Source organism: Dermacentor silvarum, chromosome 4 (genome assembly GCF_013339745.2).
Source record: "Dermacentor silvarum isolate Dsil-2018 chromosome 4, BIME_Dsil_1.4, whole genome shotgun sequence".
Taxonomy (NCBI): Eukaryota; Metazoa; Arthropoda; class Arachnida; order Ixodida; family Ixodidae; genus Dermacentor; species Dermacentor silvarum.
Window position 1 is genome coordinate 179,809,596 of NC_051157.2, and position 24,133 is coordinate 179,833,728.

Genomic DNA, 24,133 nt, shown 5'->3' on the forward strand with positions numbered 1-24,133 from the left:
ATATCAATCAAAGAGACAGAGTACCCGCAATGTTTTTATTCCAAGGCAAGGTAGAGGCTGAGCATATAAAAAGCACAAAATGAGAAGAACATCGCACAGAAATGCAAAGTAGACAACAAATGCATCTAGACTTACAAATAAATTCTAACAAATAGAGTGAGAACACAGAGAACGCACACATCGCTAGAGTTGGCAGTAGCCGACAAGCTGGTGAAGAATGACGCACTGGGAAAGTGGGTAAGGATCTATATGGATCTATGGCAAAAACTCAGCGCACAAAGTTGATAAAGAAGGAAGAAGTGACGTATACACAGCAATAAAGTCCCGAGTCACGACTCGGGTTAACAGAAGTAATGCACAGAAAAGAAAAAGCGTACAGAAACCACACGACACAATATATCAGAAAAGCAAAATACAGTGTGTTGGCTGTTCTTAAGAGCAACTTGCCCAAAATGAGAAAAAAAGCGAACTTGATGCTTCAACGTTGCCTGTTCGTCCTCGGAAAGGTAGGGCAGCTTGCCCACAATGTGAAAGACAGACTTTATGCTACAACACTTGCAGACCTGTTGCCTCCTCTTATGTGTCGCTCTCATCAAAAACTTAGAGCCCAAGTTACTTGCGTCTGGGCGTTGCTGTGACGCTTCCAAGTTGAAATAGATGGTAGTCATCACTTATCCAAAATTGTGGACCTTAATTGGTGCTACAAAGCGGTATCAGAGGGCTAACAGCCGAAGAAAACCACTTTCGCTCATTATTTTTCAAAAAGGCTGCACACAGTGCATTATCACTGTCATTGTTTTTCACAAAGGCTGTACACAGTGCGTTATCACTGTCATCATTTTTTACAAAGGCTGTACATATTGCGTTATCACTCTCATTGTTTTTCACAAAGGCTGTACATAGTGCATTATCACTGTCATTATTTTTCACAAAGGCTGTACACAGTGCGTTATCACTCATTTTTTTACAAAGGCTGTACATAGTGCCTTATCACTGTCATTGTTTTTTACAAAGGCTGTACATAGTGCCTTATCACTGTCATTATTTTTCACAAAGGCTGTACACAGTGCGTTAACACTGTCATTATTTTTCACAAAGGCTGTACACAGTGCGCTATGACTCACAAGCTATGATAATAAAGGGGCAGCGTCCGCAACCCCATCAACAGCTGCAGGTTTTGGACAATCTTATGAAAAGTTTTGATGGGCGTGGTGAGGAGGTTGACGAGAAGCTAATATACGAAAGGCATAAAAATGTGAACCATGCCCACTTCATACTGTGTTCCTTACCCGCTTGAATATATTTCAACACGCGCTTTTGCTATCGTTATATTACTTGAGCTGGAGAGATGAAGTGCACATAGTGACCGACGGCCCACACTAACGTGCAGAGTTCGCCCGCATATGCTACAAAAATACAGAGAGGCTACCAAGCATAATTTCTTTTTAAGGTCATACTCTTCATAGTGGGTAAACAAAAGAATGGACATAACGAAGGAGTGGTTAGTCCCGTTGAACTTGATAGCGGGCCATAATGAGGTCTGATGTAACGAAGTAATGACTATAACAAAGCTATTGCAGGATTCGGTTCAACTTGAATGCTTTTGTGTAAAGCAGCCGCTAATTGCTAAGCTTTGAACTTGTCAAGCTGTATACCTGAAATTGAAGACTGGAACCTAACCCTATCTAAGTTTCGGTTCACAGAACGCACATGCCAACATAAACGAACCCGGTAAAACATTTTCAGAAACTTCTCGCGACACCCAGCAGAGCAGAAATGAAAATCGCCAACACTTGAGAGATGGTGATACAAAACATCAGACACTTTCAGGTGATGTGCAGTGGCCTCAATAATGGCAAGAAAGTGACATTCAAGTTGTACGTATTCAAAAGCTGCTTCCGATGGCACAGTTAGATTTCCGAAAAGTTTGCTGGGGACGTGGTATGCTTTGAGCATTGTGAAATACTGATGGGTCTCTTTAGTGTCTCGCTGTCATCTAGCAATATCTGTGGGCAACTGCAAGTATCACGTGCATTCCGAAGAAAGTATTTGATGAGAAAACCAGCTACATAATATGTAGCGGAGTCATCAATAATATGGGAGTGAATGTTGGTCGCAAGTTCAGAGAGATCGTCTAGAGCGGGAAAGTCGTCAGGCTGTGGCTGTGCACACTCCTCATTATCCACAAGAGACGCACTAGCGAGGGAGAATGGCGAGAGCTCCTGAAGGTCACATTCATCATCCTCGACATTTCCGTATTCTGACAGTTTGAAGAGTTTTCTTATGCAGATGTGCTTCAGGCCACAAATAAATTGTGCTACATTGGGGTTGGTGTTGCAACCTTGCTTTTGCCTTATGTGGCCAAATATGTTCTCCAGAGGATCCTGTTGAAGTCTGCGTGTTAGCAGGTATTCAAAATTGTAATTTTTGGAGAGGTCGTCCCAGAGTTGACAAATAGCCTGAATTGTGATTTGCCAACCAATGACGGTTTGTGGTTGACGTCTGCCATCAAACGTCCATGATGCAATCCAGGGAGGCTGGCCTCGAAGGAAGTCAATCAGCTCTGAATCCTCTTTCACGATTGCATGCCGGAGCTTTTGCGAAGTTTTCTTTTTACTCGAGCTGTTCAAGGCATCGAAAATCCTGTCCATACGATCACAAAATTGTGCTGTAGTGATGGCCGAGGCAGGCAGCACTTTCGCATACACCAATGCCGTGATAGCAATCGAAACTGATGCACTGAGGACCTGCGTTGCTCTGCTGACCCTCATATTAGAAAAAGGTTTCTGATGAATGTGCCTTTCAGTCAACTTTGGAGCCAATCGCAACCGCAACTCACGTGAGTATTGGTAAAGGCTTACAATGTGGGACCAGTCAACGATGTCATCCCCAATATATAACTTGTGTGCTTGCACATTATTGCGCGTTGTTTTAATTAAATGTGGAACATCAAAGATGAAATATACCCGCTCACCATTAACTTCAAAAAAAGGCTTTGCTACAGTCACTCTTAGTTGGTTAGCGAGACTTACATTTGAACTGCCCTGGTCACAAATGACTGCTTTCACTGCAATGTTAATGCTCCTAAGCTCCACAATGAGTGACACCAGCAGGTTATGCATAACAGATGATGGTGTTGATGTGTGCCCTATAGTAAAAGCAACCGGTTGAACCCACTTTTTCGAAACACCAACAAGAAGAACTACCATTGCTCGATCAGCAATGGTTGAAGTGCGATCAGTGCCATCATCTGTAAAACCCTGGACAATGTCCCGTGTAGCATCATAACACAAATTCTTTTTGAGTGCTATTTCATCGAAAACTAAAGCACACACTCGGTCCCGTTCATTCCAAGCTTGAGTATTTGTTGCAATGGAAGAAATGATTCCTGGAATTGTGCCTGGAGTCATCTTTACATTGGCTAGCCACCTCCTTAATGAACGCCGGGAGGGCAAAGAAAAATATGGAGCCAGAAATCGGTATGCTCGCGGACCACGGAAGTTTAAGTGAAGAGCAAATTTCTTGAACCACACGGGAAACCGCTTGCCCTTGCCTTTGGGCCTCAAGCGAACATGTGCAGAAAGAAGTTTAAAAACCTCCTCGGTGACGTGCGGTCGGATAATGCCAAGGGCCTTTGAAGTCGATGACGGTGCTCGGTGAGGCTGCCTCAGCAGTCTTTTGATAGTTTTCCGCTGTGCTGCTACTTTGGCTTGCAGACGTCGAATGGTTTGCTTGTATTTCTTTGATGGAGACCTTTCAGCTGGCACACAGGAAAGCACTGCATTAAACAAAAATTGATTTAAAAGCGAACAGCAACTAATCCCGTACGAGCGCTTTCTTCGCTTCTTTTTTACCCAAGGTGCCCAACTTTCTGTGGTGCAAAGTTTTCGATTCCACAAATTGAAAAAAAAACATTAACAATGGCACCCTAATAATGAAAATCACTGAGAGCCCACCATGACATTTTATTGGTGCTAGTTTGCTCAGAATGTCCTAAACATAAAATTGCACATTGAAAACAGCTGCAATAACAGCATAATCACCATTTGCTGTAGGGCACTCAGGCGTGGAGCTGTTGGAGGACACATCTTCTGGAGAGCCTTGTGAAGCTTGTTCAGTACCTCGGACACTGCTGTCGGAACAATCTTGCGAGCAGCCTGCGGAAGTCTCTATATCAATAGTCTGTAGAAGTGAACATAAGTGTTGAAGGAAACAGTAAACTCACCAGTCACACATGTTCCCTTTGTGACAACTGAGCGACTGTCCAAGGTTTCCTCCAGCAAGACGCAGTCAGCAGGAACTCCTTCACCAGCTACATGGGAGCTGCCACCTGTAGAGGTTTGGTCAACAGTCAACTCAGTTCGAAAAAAAAGACAAGTCGACACTGTACACACCCTGCTCCTCGGGGCACTTCAATGTGTGGGAGCCGCTTTTCGAAGCCTCTGCCGCAGACCCTAAAGAAATGAAACAACAACAATTTGTCAGTAAGAGGCTTAAAATAACAAAAACTGAAGCACATCCACACCTTGCAGTGCGGCTTCTGCAGTCATGTCCCAGTCACTACTTGAAGCGATGCTCAGAGAACCTGCATATATGTGTAGTTGGTACAAGTTACAAAGCATGTAGCACAGGGAAATTTAAACCGCCCTTTCAAACGCATGAATTGGTAGGTGGAAGAAAAGAGAATGCATCAACAGAGAAACAAGCAATTTGTGGTTTGTGGAATTATCGACAGTGCCAGCTTTCTTTGATACGAGGTATATGTGTACATGTGCATGAAGGCTTCAAGTTAACGTTAAATAGCCCTTCAATATATTTCAAAACAAGTTGCACAGGTCAATAGCATAAAAGAATGACAGGAATGTAAAGCTGTTAGGAAGGTAATAGCCCACAATTCACAAAATTTAAGACTTTCGAAGTGTTACTTCTACAGCGAGGTTTCTCCATCGGCTACAAATATCTTCCAGGTTAACTGTCACCACTGATTCAAAAGAAGTGGCTTCTATCGCAGATAATTGAGTTTCTGTCAATCACTTACATGGTGCAATTGGTTGCACACTGGGAACAGCCATTCTTGTAAGCCTTGTGTGCCCAGGGTCCATGAAACTTTCAGCAGTAAAATGGTCGCTGCAAACCCTGTACGTTGCGTACAATAGGCTGGCCGGCTTACTCAGGAGATCATCTCGTCCGGCATACTGCATCCATGCTGTCATCCTGCATCGGCAATGAACTATCAGCTGAAGGCGAAGTGCTCGAACAGTGATTTTTGTGCTCGAACAGTGCTCGAACAGCTCGAACAGCCTCGAAAAGTGCTCGAACAGCCTCACTGAGCAAGCACGAAAAGTAACCTTGAAGACATGCAAACCATACAAAAGCTTTTAGCGCACCTGCCGTCCCGTGGTATGCGGAAGAAACTCGTCCCTGGCTTCTTGTGGGTTCTGCCATTGTTCAAGCACCACGAAACACAGCAGTAGCTGCCGTAGCTTGGACCGCCGGACGGCATGGCATCAGCGCGGTCTGAAAATGTCAGTAAATGCACACCAGGATTTATTCGTGGTCCGAGGCTTCGGGAAACGCGTCGTGAAGCATGCGAGGCCCAGCGACCGCTCCTCAACAGGGAGTTTTCGAGTTTTCGAATAGCGAAAGCAAAGCTTGCGGGCGTAGCGTTGCGGGCTTCACTTAAGGGGAGCCCGCGAGCGTACGACGCTTTCGCCGCTACGCCGCAAGCTTTTCGTACGCTATTCGAAAACTCCCTAATGTTTCGCACCGAGCTCAACGCACAGCACGCGTCGCCTCGGCTTGACGCCGTGCCCCAGTTTGCTATACTAGGGCGAAATCTTGTACGCGTTCTTGTACGCGTTCCACGATGGGACGGAGGCGTTCCGTTCCATCGAGCCGAACGCGGTTCTGCATACGTTGCACAATGTTCACGTCTTGCCGCCGCATACAGCCGCAAACTGTTTTTTTAGCAAACCTCGCCGTCCTCACAAGCTCCAGAAAAAGATTACAACTGCGCGAATAAGACACCACGTAAGAAACACAGAAACGCCCACCCACACGAAGCGCAACGCGTGAGGGCGTGTTTATGTTTCTTACATGGCGTCTTATTCGCGCAGTTCTAACCTTTTTCTGATTCAATGACCCAACTAGCCCAACAACATGTAATTCAACAAGCTTCGCTTGAAAACGTACCTCACCTGCTGTCTCACACACGAAAACACCGAAGCAGCCGACGTTGACGAAACCTTCCCGCTGTCATGCCTATGGTCATGCCTGGGCTTGTCGCATGCTGGTATGGCGAGTACTCTCGGCGCGAAATCGTAGATGCTGCTTATGGCAGTGCAGCTGAACAAAAATAACCACGTAAGGTGCGTTGAATAAATTGTTTTTATGTATAAATAACATGTCAAATATAGGCGCATAATTATTATTTTGTAAAAAACATTCTGTTTAATTGATGATAACTTTTTGTTTTCCTCGCACGTTTTTTGTTTTCCTCTGGCGTCCTCTGGCGTTTGGTGAGAGCACTAGTTTGTTACGTGGTCGTGACGTACTTCCTGAGGCCAGATTTCGCGGAGTGTCCTCTCTTAACTTTTTTTTCTTTCTCTATGCTACCCGCTCTATTTCTACGGCGGCGTGGGGACGCGGCGGCGATTGCCGGCAGGATGTGACGTCAAATTTTTGGGCGCAGGCCTTGAAGTTTTAGGAGGCGATGGCTAAGCCCCATAAACCGCCGATGAGCCGCCATGTTTTGAACGTATGCGCTTCTATGGCAGCTTTGCTACCAGGTATATTTACCTTGCCGCGACCTGCAGTAGTTTGCTTGCCTCAACAGTTAAGGCCGTTTGACATGGTGCGATTTTCGTCGCACCGGAAGTGCGATTTCCGTCGCATGCGACGAAAATCGCATTCGCAGGGCCGATTCTGCGATTTTTGGCTGCGACCAATCGGTTTGTCGCAGCGTCGCAACGTCGCAGCAAATCTGCGATTTTCCGTTGAAATAGCGCCGTGAGCTATTTCGCGGTCTATTTCGAAAAATGGCGGCGGTCGCTCAACGCAACGTTTATAGATACTTTTTTGTCTATAAATATTGGCTCAACAAGCCTCGAAGAGTGCAACTAATTGAGTGGAGCCTTGGATTGCGCAATCGGTACGTAACATGAGCACCGACACGCGAACAGTGCAGATAAAAAAAAACACCGCATATCCACGGGGTGAATGATGATGAGTGGGCGAAGCTCCGGAGGGAATCATCGGTAAACCGTGAATCTTCCGTGTAATTCGCCCAGTCTCGCCGCACTAAATCGAACGATTGACTTCCACCAATGACACGCGCCATATGTGACGTCATTCCTATTTTATAACAGCGCCCTTCATTATAATTGCACCATCTCCCGCTTAAGGGGACGCTAGCACAAACGCGTTAGAAACGTGCAGTACTCTAAGGGGAAGAGGCCACAGCGTCTTACGCAGCCGTTTACACATGCCGGAACGTGCACCGCGTTTGCCGACGCCATCAGCGTTTATGAATACGGGGGTAAGGCGGAGAGGCCACAGCGTCTTACACCAGCTTCTTGCACGGGCCGTAACGCGCTAGCACAAACGCGTTAGAAACGCGCAGTCTTTCGTTAATGTTGGGTATTTATTGCCATCGTGGTGCTGCTGTCCATGTGCGCGTCGTGGCGTAGTGGACAAACGTCGACTATAAGATCTTCATGAAGATCTTAGCAGCCAGGCTTCAGACTGTTATGCCCGAAATAGTAGGCGACCATCAAACTTGTGGTATAAAGGGTCGTTCGATTCTAAACAATATTCATAAGGCTAGATGCGTTCTGCAGTGTTGTGACGTTATGCAGGTTTGTGTCGCGGTTCTCCAGATAGACCTCGAAAAGGCATTCGACTGTGTATCACACGATATTTTGTTAGCTCTATTGGAATACATCAATGTTGGTACTGTTATCAGACAAGGTGTAGCCATGGCGTACCAGAACTGCTCCACACAGTTAATTGTGAACAAGACGATAGGAAAGTCAATTAGTGTGCAACGTTCTGTACGCCAAGGCTGCCCTCTCAGCCCTCTTCTGTTCTGTATGTATATTGAAACACTGTGTCGCTCTATATTGCAGAATGATGCCATTCGAGGTTTTCGCCTGCATGCATCAGAAGTTAAACTCTTGGCGTATGCAGACGACCTAGCTCTTTTCTGTGAAAACAAAGAAAGTGTTATTGAAGCAGTTAGGGTGGTTAAACAATTTAGTGACATCTCTGGAAGTCCTGTCAATTGGGGAAAGTGCCTAGGGTTTTGGCATGGAGAGTGGCCTTCGACCCCTGACACTTTTGCCAACATTAGGTGGGAAACTACTCCGGTAAAATATCTTGGTGTGCCGCTTGAATTTTACAAGGATAATGATCGGTATTGGCAACAACAAGTGAAAGAGATGCGAGAGAAGGTGGACAGATGGAAAGTGGCTAATCTATCCATCTTCTCCAGAGCAACCGTGTGTAATTTGTTCTTTATCAGTAAGATTTGGTACACAATGCAGGTGTTATACTGTTCTCGGCTAAACATTCAGAAATTTCACCGCATATTTGCCGTGTTTGTGTGGGCCTCGAGTTGGGAGAGGTGTAGTCGAACGAACCTATTCAGGCGCGTCAAAGATGGGGGAGTAGGTCTGGGACACCTCTTTGTGCGTCAGCTCGTAAACAGATTTGTATTTTTTCGAGACGTCAGGGACCCTTTCTTGCGCACTGTGTGTCAGATGAGAATAAGCAAAGCGCTACCAGATTTTATTGTTGCCACAAGCAGTATTCCCGGAACGCTTAAGGGGTTTTTTAAGGAGGCTGTCTCCACTGTGCGCTTCCTAAGTGTACGTTTTTCAAAGGATTACCTGAGTTCTGTCCAAAGAAAAAAGCTGTACAGGGATCTATGCGACACTGAATTTCCGGTTCCTTCATATAGATCCCTTTGCAGAGGTAGCCAGGGCCAAAATGTACTAAAAAGGGTAAAGCATATGCAAATTCCACCAGGGGTAAAAACCTTTTTTTCAAGGTTCATACAGGAACGCTTTCAGTAAAGACAGTTTTGAAAGAAAAGGGTTTTTTTGTACCGTGGGGAACACATTGCTTAATCTGTAATCAACCCGAGACAATTGACTATGTTTTTCTACATTGTTGGGAGGGAGCGTTCTTGTGGGATGTTTTACAAAGAACAGTCAAAAAAGAATTCCCTCTAGATCCCTACGGTATCAGATATCTAGCGATTGAAAACGACGATGGGCTTCCTTTTGATCTGGTAATGCTCGTTGGCCTTCACAGTATCTGGCGCGCTAGAATGGCGGGCTATTACTGTGACCCAGACGCACGACCTGCGCGAATGTACTTCCGAGAGAGTATAAATGCCTTTCTGGAGGTGCAGAAAGCGCATGAATGCGCCCCGGAGTGGTTGTCAAGGTTAGAACCTTTGGCAACATTAAGAGAATTTTGATGTGATTGCAATAATGCTGGTTGGTAAATGTTACATATGATTTTCACGTGCTACTTCGTTGAACTGGGCTGTTGATAAATGAGTGAATTTTGTACATGAGGCAATAAGGAAAAAAAAAGCTTCGTGGCGCAGTGGTTAGCGCCACGCGTTCAGAAGCGAGGGGTCCCTGGTTCGATTCCGCTACGGCCACAACTCTCGGAATTTTTTTTTCTCATAAACGTAGACGTGGCTACCTACTACGACGACTTCTACTACTACAGAGGAGGGACAGACCCACACCCTAAGGAGCTTCGCCCCTAAAACTCGTAGGTCAGATTCGGTTCTGTGATTTCTATGCGTTTATTCACACGCTACGTTGCTAATCTGGTGACGCTGTTTTTTAGGTTGGCTTCGGGTGCTCATAGTACGTACTTTTGCGTGATTTCGCGTTATTCACACGCGGTGCGAGTAGGTAAATACTACGAGGTGTGCCTCACGGGAAGGCATGGCCTTCGGATGTCGTCCCAATTTTCTGGTTCTGGAGACAACTCGCGATATACGAAAACGCCACAGTTTTATCGCGGTATGCTTTTACGGACGGAACAACTTAAACAATATGCAACTACGGACAAATGCTACGGTCAATAGGTCACGTTATACGCGCGACCATTTAGTTGCAGTCGGTTGGTTTGGGCTTTCATGCGCATTTTCCCCAATGAATTAACTCATTTCAAGCTTCTGTTACTTCCGCTGCGAGGCATGACTGCTTATCAAGCTCGTAAACCGAACATGAAAACTATATATCGTAATGAATGTTCTACAATAGTATATTTAACGCTTTGACGGGGAATAAACAGTATTGTCAATTTGTTTTCGAAGCAATATTTAAACAGTTTTTTTCTCTCGTTTTTCTGATGTATCATTTTTCTCCTGCACAAAAACCAATAAACCTTCAATGTGTTGCAGACTTTGTATCCTGACTGCATCTGTATTAGGCCTCACATTAAAAGATAATTGCATATTTCGCTTACTTCAGTGCATCGAATTACTTTTCTTTATGCTGGCTGTAACATATCGCAGTACTATAAGAAACAACTTCGCCATAAACATCCTTGCCTTTTCTTGCTTCTCTGTCTCTACTTACTGTGAAACACATCGAATAATGCGAAAAGCAGGCAAGCACCTTGTTTTTATAAGCAGTTGATAACCCTTTAAACAAAATCACATCAAAATTGTGCATTGAAGTCAGCCGGTTCCATTCCTTCGTGTGAATGATAGCATCTTTTCAAGTGTGGGTGGGTCTTGCATGTCCACAGCTCATAAAGTGTGCAGACTCATCACGAGATGTAGGTACTGCCCATCAAGATGGAGGCAATGTTGCTAATGAGTCTGCACTTCAGTAGCGCACCCAGGATCTCTGCCAGGGGGGGGGTTGACAGTTTGCCAATACCATCTAAACAGCACTAATTTCGATTTCTTAACGGAAAATTGTCAAAAAATGCGCTTTTTGCGAGTGTGCAGACAATTGCGCGTCTTACATCTTAGTTGCAGTACTCAAATGCGTAAGGAAAGAAAAGGGGTTAAACAAAAGGGGGGGTTAAGTCGGCCTCAAGGGGGGGTTACAACCCCCGAATCCCCCCCCGTCGGTGCGCCACTGCTGCACTTACATGTATACTGCATAAACTCGTATAACCATATCCCATCACTACTCAGTCGAGCTTTCTCGGAGTCATATTCACAAAAATTCTACTTATCCGAGCTTGCTCTGACTCATATTCACCAAAATTATACTCGGCCGAGCCTGATCTTCACAAAGATTCTACTCAGGCAAGCTTGCACCTAGTCATATTCACCAAATATCTACTTAGCCAAGCTTGCTCTCACTTATATTGATCGAAATTCTACTCAGGCGAGCTTGCACTCAGTCATATTCACCAAAAATCTACTTGCCGAGCTTGCTTTGACTCATATTCACCAAAGTTATACTCAGATGAGCTTGCCCTACCACATGACAATATTCTCTAAATGTTTACTCAACCGAGCTTGCTCTTACTCGTAGTCACCAAAATTCTGCTCAGTCAGGCTCAAACGAACTCAGACTCGTGGTTAGTTCGAAGTCTTAGTGAGCCGACGTTTGAGTGAGTTCACCGTGCTATGTATACAATACATTATCTGACTTGTGCGGTGAATAAGCAAACATTGCCTATGAGTACGTGTTCCATCGGGTGAAATAAGGACAACTGTACAAACTGCAGTTAGTTTTCTAGAGTTTAACTGACCGTTGCGTGAAAGCTTCGCCTCATGTCGATTCAAGCAAGTACATTGGATCTGCATTATATTTTTTTTTCAATCCTTCTCGCTGCCCTGGCCATTCATGGGTGGCCACATTTTGTACATTTCAACACAAAGTTGAATAAATGACTGTAGTGCAATAAATTAAAAAAGATGCTTGCATCACTGCACGTATTTATTTATTTATTTATTTATTTATTTATTTATTTATTTATTTATTTATTTATTTATTTATTTATTTATTTATTTATTTATTTATACATACTGCAGCCCAATTGGGCTATCGCAGGAGTGGGAGTGTACATTAGATAAAACATCAAAACATTCGTCTGCACAACTCAACTTCAACACCTTGAAAATCAGCATTGTTACAAATTTAAACATACAACAAGTAACATAAACACAGCATGAATCAACCTAAGTGATATAAAAATTCCTCTAAAGGTAACGACCTAGTCTCACCTGGCACTAAGTTCCATTTTTCAATCGTACGAGGAAAGAAACTGTACTTAAATAAGTTAGTGCGCGGTTGAAATGGTGCAAGGTTGAGTTTGTGGCTATTCCTTGTAGGTTTCAATTTAGCAGGAGACAGATAGTTGTTCGTTGATGAGTAGCGTGGGGTGTTAATGAGAATATGCAACAATTTAAGAGATTCACGATCGCGCCGCTCGGACAGAGGTTGTAGACCTAGTGCAACAAGGTGAGATGAGGGTGAGAAGTTCCAGTCATAACGGCGGTATATGAAACGGATTGCTTTCTTTTGAACTGATTCGAGAGTGTTAATGTCAGATACCTTATAAGGGTTTCAGATGGGGCAGCCATATTCTTGAATGGGTCGGATGAGCGATTTATATGTTAGCAGCTTTGTTTCACGTGGAGCTTTTCGCAATGTGCGATTTAAATAGCCTATTTTCTTTGATGCTTTACTGCATATGTATTCAATATGCCTTGACCACGACATGTTAGGTGTGAAGATGAGGCCAAGGTACTTATATTCGGACACCCGGGCAAGGCAAGAGCCATTAAATGTATATTTAAACAAAGAAATAGAGGTGCGCTTACTGAAAGATAAAGTGACTGTTTTTAAAAAGTTTATATTCATTTGCCATTTGTCGCACCACCTGCAAAATTGGGCAAATGAATCGTTAAGTGATATGTGATCAGCATTCGTATTAATTACGTTATAAAGCACGCAGTCGTCAGCATAAAGGCGTATTTTTGCGGATACACAGTTTTGCAAATCATTTATATACAATAAGAACAAAAGTGGCCCAGGACTGAGCCGTGGGGAACTCCGGATGACACATTTACTATAGACGAGTTTGAGGAATTAAACGAGACCTACTGGGAACGGTTATGTAAAAAGCTAGGGATCCAGTCAACTAAGGATGAATTATTAAGTATAGCGCGAAGTTTATGGAGAAGTTTTGAATGTGTAACAGAGTCGAATGCCTTGGAAAAATCTATGAAAATGGCATCAATTTGATTTCCACTGTCCAGAGCGTGAGAAATGTCATGCAAAAATTCTACGAGCTGAGTTATAGTACTAAGTCCGCGACGAAAACTATGCTGGGCATCACTCAAAATTTTATTATTTTCAAGAAACTCCATAATATGCCTAAAGATTATATGTTCAAGAAGTTTACATGATTGAGACGTTAATGAGATTGGACGATAGTTTAATGGTGACTGTTTGTTGCTGGATTTATGCATTGGAAGAATTTTTGCCAATTTCCAAGCCAAAGGAACTGTCGAGGTAGATAAAGACTTTTGAAAAATTACAGTCAAATACCGGCTAGTCCAAGCACAATATCTAACAAGAAAAGCGTTGTTAATGCCATCAGGGCCACAAGATTTTTTATCTTCTAAGTGCAGAATTAGATTCAAAACACCTTCGAGAGACACGGTAATATCGCCAATTGAATGATGCCAGTCATTAATGAATGCAGGTGTGTCGAAGTTATCAGTTGTGAATACTGATTGAAAATATTCGTTGAATGCGGTGGCGATAATTAAAGGGTCACTGGAAGGTACATTATATATAATAACTGTATTTGGGGAGGCTGACCTGGGTACAATTGAAGCCCAAAATTTCCGAGGGTTACTCTTCATTAAATGATGCAATGTAATGCCGAAGTAGAAGTCTTTTGATGAATTACTTTTGAGGCGAAGTTCCTCCTTGGCGACATTAAACTCGGCAATTTTAAGGGGGTCGCCTTTTCGTTTTAAGCGCCTTAACCTAGCAACACGACGCGATAAGTGAAGTATGTCACGTGAAATCCAGGGCACATGAGGATTATTCTTTTTTGTCTTCAAAGGGATGAAGCGCTGGATGCAGCTTGTCACAATCGTTTGAAAAGAGACCACCAAGGAGTTCACATCATTAAATTCGCTGAGCCGTTCGAAATCATCAAAAGAATCGCATAAGAGATCAATAATAGATGCGTCGTCGGCACGTGAAAAATCAGGAAAAGTAGAATAAACAAAACTATTGTTACCAACTGGAACAGAAATGGATACAAGAACGGCCTTGTGGTCTGAAATACCATCTGTAACTTCGCATTCGAAACCATTATCTAAAAGGCAGGGACTAACAAAAACTAAATCCAAAACTGCAGCACCTCTTGTGTTAGCGTCAACGACTTGTTTTAAACCAAAACATAATGAAAAATCTAACAGCGCTTTGCTTATTTCCACATCATAGCCGGTGAGCGATAAAGATGGCCACAAAATACCGGGGGCATTGAAATCTCCAAGACAGATAACGCGTGAAGAAGACAAGATACGCTCGTGCATGAATGTCGTTAAAGCGAGCAGCTGATCTATGTTCGATGACGGTGGTCGGTAGATAACGCCAAATACTGTAGAAATGTTTCCGAAAAAGAAATTACACCAAACTGATTCGGTATCAGGTGGGTTGGGGAGTATTGAAAATTTAAGGTCAGACCGCAAAAATAATGCGACGCCACCTCCTCTTCTATGACATCTATCAGTTCTAACAACTGTAAAACCTGGAGGAGTTATCTCACTATCGAATATGTCATCATGCAACCATGTTTCCGTTACCCCAACAATATGTGGTGAATGGGCGGAAATCAGCGAAAAAAATTTGGAAACTTGTTAATCAAACTTCTGGCATTAACATTTAAAACGCGTAGTGGTTCTTGTGGTTGCCTACTAAGGCGTCAGGGATTAACAGTGGTGACTTTTGTTGGGCGGGGAGGAACCTTAGTGAGGGTGTTAGTATCATCGTGCCAGTTGTACTTAACTTTATTGATAAATGCATGATCAAAGCTTAAGTGAACAATGGAGCCATTATCACGATAGGGCTTAGATGCTTCCCATATCTTTTTTCTGATTGATCGTACGCGCTGTGAAAAATCTTCAGAAATACGAAAGTCGGAACCTTTAAGTTTGTGACCATTTTTAAGGACGTTTGTTTTCTCGCGATAGTCGAGCAATTTCATGATAATGGGGCGTGGGCGGTCAGCATGCCTACGACCAATTCTGTGGCACCTCTCAATACTCGGGCATTTGATTTCAAGTTGTTCTTCGAACAACGTGGAAATGTTAGATAGCAGAAGATCGTGAGTTTCATCAGGTGACTCAGTCAAGCCATGCAGCAACAAGTTATTACGGCGATATCGGTTTTCTAGATCATCATTACGCAAAGCAAGTTGGTCGATTTTGATTTGTAGCTGTTGAATTTCATTATTCACTTTACCATTGTTTCCGATCGAAGGAAGTGTGGTTGGAAGTGATTCTAATGCGGCGACACGTGTCTCTAAGGCATCAAACCTTGATTTAACAGCCTGATGAAAGTCCTTGATATCTGCTATTTCTTGTGATATATGTTGCTGGCCCTTAATTAATTCGGCAAGCATTTGTGCCACAGAAGACAAGTCAACATCCTTGGCATCTGTGGTACTCGTTTCATCGGTAGTGGATGAGCTTCGCAAACGAATATCAGTCACCGGGCATTCTTTAGTCTTAATTGGCTTAGGAGGCCCCCGATTCAGTTCCACATCACCACTCAAGAGGAGACTGCTGACGGAGTAAATTAGGTCAGAGCACAGAGATACAAAATCATAAGCAAATATAGAATTGTGTGGGCGAGAAAACAGCAGCCTAAAGCGATTATCAGAACGAATGCATTTGGCGTTCTTGAGGTAACCTACCTGCGTAAAGAGCAGACAGCGGTTCAGCATCCCACTAGTGCTGCTGTGATCTCGCCCACTGAAGAAGGCAACTGTCGACGACGCTTTTATATGTTCAGCTGGGGAAGTCACCATGCCGGACTTGCCGGTGATTGGAGGACCCAGGATGACGTCACCAAAGGTGATGGGACGCAGACTATCGGCCGACGAGTCGATGAACAGGCCAGAGCTATCTTCAGTGAAGTAGATAGGGCCGCCCATGCCCTTACTAGCCGAGTTATCCACGTGCTGAAACGTAGTCCAAGAAGGGTTGTCGGTGTCATTGGTATCGGGGCAAAGAAATCCGGTCCGGCCAGGGACAGGATCGGCAAAGTAGGCCAAAAACTGCGTAAAGAGCAGAAAGCGGTTCAGCATCCCACTAGTGCTACTGTGATCTCGCTGTGATAAGCAGGTTCTTTTGTGTTAATGTTTCTGGCGGTTCTCTGAGGCGGAGCCTCCCAGAACCCAATCGAGGACAAAGCCGTTTGTCGGGAAACACACACACAAACTTTTAATGAAGCTAGAAACGAAAATTAACCCATAAAAACAAACACACAAATATACCATGAAAACATGTAGCTAGAACGTCCTCTATTCTTCAAGGTCAAAATCCTGAGATGGCAACTGGTTATTGATTAGCTTCTTAGGTTATCGCGTCCCAGATGAGACGAACCGCGCGTCTTTTCTGCGTTCGTGAGAACCGCACTGGGGCCAATTTCTTGCATCTTGGGAAACGCACATACGAGGACCCCTGAATGACCTGACTCAGGTGTTGAATTGATTCGAAAGTCATAAGCTGGGCCTCATTGGCACTAAACGAAATGTGCTCTGTATATGTGCACTCGGGCACAAATCTTTTGGACCCATCGCACAAACATGCACACGGCACCTCAGCGGAACTGCTTTCCTTTTCTGCTGACGGAGAGGACCGATTTGCTTCCCCATTACACAAACAGGAATACAAAGTCGCTTTGCTACCCTCTACCAGATTACTCGAGAAGATGCCCCCACTGTGTTCCTCAGTGGAATCACCTTGCGATGTCTCTAACTCCGCAAGTAAGCCATCAGGCAAAACTAGCTTACATACATCAAGTGCTGACGCGAGTGGTGACTTGGTGCGCAAGTCACGAATCGCTTTCCTTGAGTCTTCACTGGACTCTTTCACAAGGAGCTCTGTACTCATGTACATTTTACATTGGCCTATGTGACCTTCGGGATTGCAGGCAGGTGGACTTATCCTCACTTGAGGTGAGGTACTCGAGTGGTCTTCAAACCTATTGAGGCCACTTATCACCACCGCAAGTGGTACACCGAAAGAGTGGGGGACATTTCATCGCTCACCTCGCACTCTTCGAGGCCATTGGCTTTGCGAACTTTTGCCCAATTAGTCGGGCTTTCTAGAAGCATCTGCGCCTCTTTATGCGATGTGCTTTCAACTGCACTGGTTCGCAAGCGTACCTGCTTGTCGGTGGTGTCCTCTTCGAGGTCACTACCACTGCGCACCGTTGCCCAGTCAATCGGGCTTTCTGAAGGCATTTGTGCCTCTTTATCCAAGGTGCTTTTTCTAGCACAGATGCGCATGCGTGCCTCGATTTCATGAGAAGCTGTCTGCTGTCTGCTCCCTGAACTATCCTCAGCGTCCCTGAGGTTAATGTCGGGACCTACGCTGGTTCGTTCCTTGTTTAATTCTCGGCTGTCCCCTGGTTGCGTGCCTTTTTCGAGTGGAAGGCCGCGACGGCGTTCGGGGCAATCGCTAGACAGATTTTTCGAACTGCTGAGTCTGGAGCCCGCGTCAAACGCTTGCTCAATAGAGCTTGCATACGACTCCAGCTCGCAAATCTCTCTCAGTGAGCGTGCCCTTTCAGCCTCCGCGACCCTCAGACGCAACTGCAAAACACGTGCCTCGCGCTCTATCTGTTCTCTTTTCGCTTCTCGCTCCGAAGCGCGTTCTTCTCGCGCTCGCGCCTGACGCTCGGCGAACCACGCTTTTAGCTCTGCTCCCTCAAGCCCCATGCTTTCCGCTAAAGCTAACAGCTCTCGCGTGCAAGCCATGTTTTTAAATTGTTAGAATTAGCAAGAGAATCCAAACAAACGGCTTTGTCCTGTCCAGCGGACGCCAATTTGTGATGAGCAGGTTCTTTTGTGTTAATGTTTCTGGCTTATCTCGTCGTCTCGTCTCCGCTGCTCCGCGTCGAGACTATAGCACGCGCACATGCCTGCTTCCTGCTCGAACTTGCCCGGTATCATTAAGCGTTCTAGCTACATGTTTTCATATTATCTTTGTGTGTTTGGTTTATAGTTTTCTTTTCGTTCTAGTTTTAATTATTAAAAGTTTGTGTGTGTGTTTCTCAACAAACGGCTTTGACCTCGATTGGGTTCTGGGAGGCTCCGCCTCAGAGAACCGCCAGAAAACATTAACACAAAAGAACCTGCTCATCACACTCGCCCACTCCTGTGCATGTGCATCATGTGCATGTGTTTGTATCAGAACATGATACAAACACATGCACATAAGATGCACAGAAATGATAAATGCATAAACAGACGGAATCAGCTAGCCACCACCTATTGAAAGAAAAAAAAGCACAGGCCAATGCTGCAATGGAACTACGTGTAACCATTCCCCTTGCCAGGTACATGGGCTATAGGAGAAACACATGTGCAACCTAGCAGTAACCTCGATGTAGCAGCTATGGACGCATTTGCATTCGCAGCTGGCCACTCAACCACTCAAGTGTGTTCAGTGTGTACTTGTACTTAGGCACACTTTTTATTGTCTATATCTCAAAAATTTAATGTGGCTCCTCAAATATTGAGAATGTTTGGATTCTGAGGCTTGCAAATGTAAATATTTTTATTCCATTCTTGTTCTAGGTGAAAGCTCATGCAAAAGCTTAGAGATATTGTCAGTTCCCCTCACTTTCCCTCAGAACATAAGTAGTCTGTTATTGAGACTCTAGCAGCTTTTCAATAGCAAGAAAGCGAATCATTCGATCATTCACAAAACTTTAGTAAAGTCCTGAAGCTTGGTTTTCTCAGAGCGAGGCGGGCCGCGTCCACGTCGGCACCGTCAGTCCGAGCCTTATGGCGCAATCGTGGACCCTCTGGACAGCCCGTAGTTGATCTTGATAAGAAGAGCTTGACATCGTCTTGTGCCAGTAAAGCCATTTTTCGTCGGGGTCGGCGAGAGTCGCGGGACGGCCCGCCAGCATGTGTCTGATTTCAATGATGCCTTCACACGTTACATTCTTTCCTAATTTCTCGTTCGGGGTGAATTTTATTTACGAAATAGGGAGTTGGGTACGTCCCGGTTTGCAGTGAACGTAGCGTGACTGCCTGAGCCCTGTTCAACTTTTCGTGTGGCAGTGGGAATTGCATACGCCCCAAGTAGTAGTACTTAGTTATGTCGTTGTAAGTTAGTAAATGATCTTTATGATCCCCGGAATGGTAGTGGGCGTCGGTTCGGTTCTGACCGGCACGGCAAGCAAGTCCTCGTGCCAGGTCACTCGTCACCTCGTTGAGGTTGAGCCGAGCCTCGTCCACTTGTCCCATATGTGCAGGAAACAGCGGATTTCAGTTTTGATAGTTTCTACCTTGTCGATAATTTCAGCCGCAGTCCCAGCGACATAGCCTTTGTCAAAGCTCTTAATTGCTGCTTTTGAATCGCTATAAATGAAAGACCATTTACGGTTCCTGATGGCTAGAGCAATCGCGGCTTGCTCCGCTACCGTGGAATCCTTAGTGAAGATGGTGACGGCGTCCCGTACCTCTCCCTGGCTGTCGACCACCACGGCCGTGTAGGCCTCTTTGCCTTTGACCCAGGCAGCGTCTGCGAGGGCCGCCTGTTGTCCTAGCTGTTCAATTTCTTTCAACAAAGCTTTCGCTCTCGCTTTTCTCCTGCTAACACTGTGTTCTGCGTGCATGTTTCTCGGGAGGGGGGTGGTTCTGATCCGGTCTCTAAGGTCCGCGCTCAACTCTACCTCGGCCTCCTTCAGGTTCCTCGATCTATTGGGGTCTGTCCCTATTGCTTTGAGTATAAGCCTGCCCGCTCGCGTTTTCGTCAGTCTTTCCTGCTGCGCCATCTGTTGCGCTTCCGCCATCTCTTCTATCGTATTGCGTACGCCTAGGTTCATGAGCTTCACGTTCGAGGTGCTGTTGGGTATACCTAGGGTAGCCTTGACTAACTTCTGATCATAGTGTTGAGCTTGTTCAGCTCGGCCTGCGACCATTTGAGTAGACCTGCCACGTAGGTGAAGTGACAGAGAGCGAAGGCGTGCACTAGCCTTAGAGCGCTGTCCTCACCCAGGCCCCTGTGTCTGTTGGTGATTCTCCTTAGTAACCTGATGACTTGGTCCGTTTTGTTTGAAATGTGTTGAATGGCATTGTGGTTGGTACCTCCCGCTGCTATGTGGAAGCCTAAAACTCTAATCTTTTCGACCTGCTTGATCGCGGATCCATCGTGACTGCGTAAGATAGCCTTGGGTTCCTCCCCGGGGACGCAGCTACTGGGTTCTCGACAACTGCCTCGATGTTTTAGGACCAAAAGCTCCGATTTTGCCGCCGAACAGTTTAGTCCCATCTCGCCTAGTGTGCTTTCCACGATGTGTATGCTCTCCTGCAGTCTAGTCTCCGTTTGGCCTACGTTACCTTTGGCGCTCCATATTGTTATGTCATCGGCGTATATGGCAAAGTGTATACCTTCTATACGCTCCAGTTTCCTCGCGACTCTGGTCATTGCTAGATTAAATAACATGGGCGAGAGCACGGCCCCCTGCGGGGTGCCCCTGTTTCCCAGATTCATCACCTTCGAATTTAGTTCACCTAGCGTGAGGCTCGCTTGCCTACCGCCGAGAAACGCCTTCACTACGCTGAAAATCCTCTCGCCCAACCCCAGCTCGGAGAGGACCTCGAAGATGGCCTTGTGCTCTATGCCATCAAAAGCTTTTTCGACGTCTAGTCCCAGGAGCGCTCTCGCGTGCACCGGGCTAACTTGTATGAACTGGTGTTTGATCAGGAGCATGGCGTCTTGAGTCGATAGACCGGGGCGGAAACCGATCAGGTTATACGGGAGTATGTCGTTTTGCTCGACGTATCTAGCGAGTCTGTTGAGAATAACGTGCTCCATAGCTTTACCTAGGCACGATGTAAGAGAGATTGGACGGAGGATATCCAGATTGAGCGGTTTGCCCGGTTTGGGTATGAGAATGGTGTTGGCCATCTTCCATTCCTCTGGATAGTCTCCATTTCTCCACAACTCGTTGAAATGACCCGTCAAGAAAGTGATCGAGGCGTCGTCTAGATTCATTAAGAGTTTATTGGTAATACCGTCGGGTCCGGCTGCCGATCTACTAAAGAGACCATGGAGTGCGGCCCGTACTTCACCCTCGGTGAAATCGCGGTCCATTTCCTCGCACGGTCCTCCCAAGTACTCTACGCGTTCGTCGCTATCGCCCGGTTGTTTGAGAGGGAGATAATTTTCCGCTAGCTGTCTCATGACTACCTCTAGAGTACTGTACTGGCTGACCTGATGTACTAGTTTTGCAATTGCCGTTCGCTTGTTTGACTTAGTTTCGCTTTCGTTCAATAGGTGTTTGAGGAGGTTCCAACTGCCCCCATGCTTGATTCTGCCGTCTGCCAGATGGCAAACTTCGTCCCACTGTTGTTCCGTGAGTGTTCTCGAATGCTCCTCGATCTGTCTGTTTAGCAAAGCTATCTTTTTCCTGAGCCTTCGGTTCAGTCTTTGCGTTTTCCATCTTTGCAGGATGGATTGTTTGGCCTCGAACAGATGCGCGAGCCTACTGTCTATGCTCTCTATGTTTTCTTCGGTCTTAATTTCTTTAGTGGCCTCCCTGAGGTCCTCTTCGAGCTGGTTGACCCAGGTCTTGAAAGACTGTCTGCCCGCTTCTATCGGTTTCGATTCTAGTCTCTTCGCTCTAACTATCCTAAAAAGGTCCCAGTCTGTGCACCGAAAGGTTCTAGTCTCTTGTTTCGGCATGCCTATACCTATGTGTATTATATAGTGGTCGCTGCCTAGATCGGTGCCAGAGTTTTCCCAACTAGCTTGTTTCGAGTTGTTGACAAAAGTGAGGTCGGGTGTAGAGTCCCTGCACGTGGACGTGCCACAGGGGGTGGGGAAAGCCGGATCGGTGATCAGGCACAGTCCCAGGTCCGTGGCAAGGTTCCATATCCCCTCGCCTTTCTTTGTATTCCAAGCGTATCCCCACGCGTGGTAGGGGGCATTAAATTCCCCTCCGTTGATGAGCGGGGAGCTCTTTGCGACTGCAAGTGCCTTGTTGAAAAGTGCCCTAAAGCTTTGTTTCTTGTCGGTGGGGCTGCTGTAAATTTTTAGGAAGAAGATACTCTGCGCCCGGCCCTTGTGCCTTTTGAGCACGATTTCTACTAGAGCATACTCGATTTTACTCAATCCGAGAAGAATATCGCGTTCGATAAAGGGTACTTTTTTGTCAACGAGGGTTGCCAATCCCCTCCCGCAATCTTTTATCTACATACCGATTTGTACCCGGTTAGCTTGACTTCGCACGCTAAAGTTTCCTGCAGCATAATTACTTTTGGTTTGACCCCCATTGATCTAATTAATTGGTGCAGCAATACCTTCTTGTTGAGGAATACGCGACAATTCCACTGCCACGCACTAAAACTGTGGGCGCTATCCATGATTATTGGATGGATTCATTTTGCTATTACCGGCGATCGTTCTCTTTGGAGCGATCCCTGACGTTCCGGGGAGCGATTTAACGCTTTCTGAGTCTGAGGGCAAGAATTCGTCGTCATCGCATCTCGTTTCTAGTTTCTTGAATCTCTGTTCGGCCATTAACCTCCATTTCCATAGTTTATCCACTTTAAAGTTAGTCCTTTCCGTCGTCTCTCTAATTTATTTAATTACCTCTTTCAGCTCGCTGAGGACTGAGGAAACCGCGTCAGTTTCGGGGCTTACTGCTCTTTTTTTCGGGGCGGGGGAGCTGTCTCCCTCGCTTGGTTCGTTGCTTTGACTTACTGGACTGGCTACTGCTACGCTGGCAGGGCTCGGCTGTGCCTTCTTTTTGAGTTCTACCACCTGTTTGGTCAGCTCTTCGTTAGCTTTCCGCAAAGAGTTTACCTCCCTAATCAATTGTTCTATTCTGGCATCATTGCTTTCAGTCACCACCGGCGTGGCGGCGCCACCAGCGATTTTCACCGTACCTTTGACTTTATCCGCCCAGGTGGTCCCAACTGTCGGGTTGGCACCAGGTGTTCCGTCTTCTAAGCGTACCTGCGCTCCTCCCGACTTAGAGCAACTTCTCTCCCTCGTGGCCGATCGCGACCGGGCGCGTTCCCTTCGGCGAGCCCGTACCACGTAGGGTGTTTGAAATCTATGCTTGCACACCTTGTCTCCGGTGGGGTGGTCTCCTCCGCAGAACTTGCACTTGGGCGTGCAAACGTGGTCATTTGGTGGGTTGAGGGCTCCACACCCTCTACACTGAAAAGAGTCCGGCGTGGGGCACACGTCTGGGCGGTGTCCTACCCTACCACAAGTGAAGCACACATCAAATTGTTTCCTGAAGAGATAATATCTCAACAAAGTCGGTCCGTAGCGCACAAAGTTTGGCACTTTCAGTCCATCGAAGAGGACGATGACTGAGCCCGACGTCTTGATGCGCTTGGCTGCCAAAGCGAGCGGGTTGCGGTCATACACAATATTCCTTGTAATAGTAGACTGGGAGTCCCTGATGTCGACTCGTCTAATCACCCCTTTGCACGTGGCGTGCGGGGCCGACTCGTACGCATTGACTTCGTACTCCGATTCCATGATTGTGAATGACGTGATTCTGACGTACCTTGTCGCATGGTCTGGTTCAGGCGTGCTGACCACCAAGATAATGTCACGTAGTAGTGACGCTGAAGTAAACAGTCGTAAAACTGTGTAAGAAGAAACTGATTCTTTATTGGGCGAACCTGTGCCCACAAAAGCAAGCTACACTAAAAGCACAACGAAAGCGGCGAACACAGTCGGCGGTCGTCGAAAATCTGATCAGCGGCGACACGCGTCGGCTTTTATACCTGAGTCATCGAAGGTTCTAGATTAATCCCTGATGCCCGCGTGTCTTCCAGAAAGTTCTAGACAATTCGCGTCAGTCATGCAATCAGATAACAGAAGCGTCGGTGAAAACAGGCAATGGAAAGA

The 24,133-nt window shown here is 45.8% G+C and overlaps 1 protein-coding gene across 1 annotated transcript; it reads right to left on the reverse strand.

Annotated features, from left to right (window-relative positions):
• Positions 1-14,940: 14,940 nt before the first annotated feature.
• LOC125945068 (uncharacterized) lies at positions 14,941-23,758 on the reverse strand. The gene is made up of 3 exons (XM_049666634.1): positions 23,549-23,758; positions 23,336-23,428; positions 14,941-16,296 (listed from the first exon to the last, which is right to left on the reverse strand). The coding sequence occupies exons 1-3, from the start codon at positions 23,756-23,758 to the stop codon at positions 14,941-14,943; spliced, it is 1,659 nt and encodes a 552-aa protein (XP_049522591.1).
• Positions 23,759-24,133: the final 375 nt, after the last annotated feature.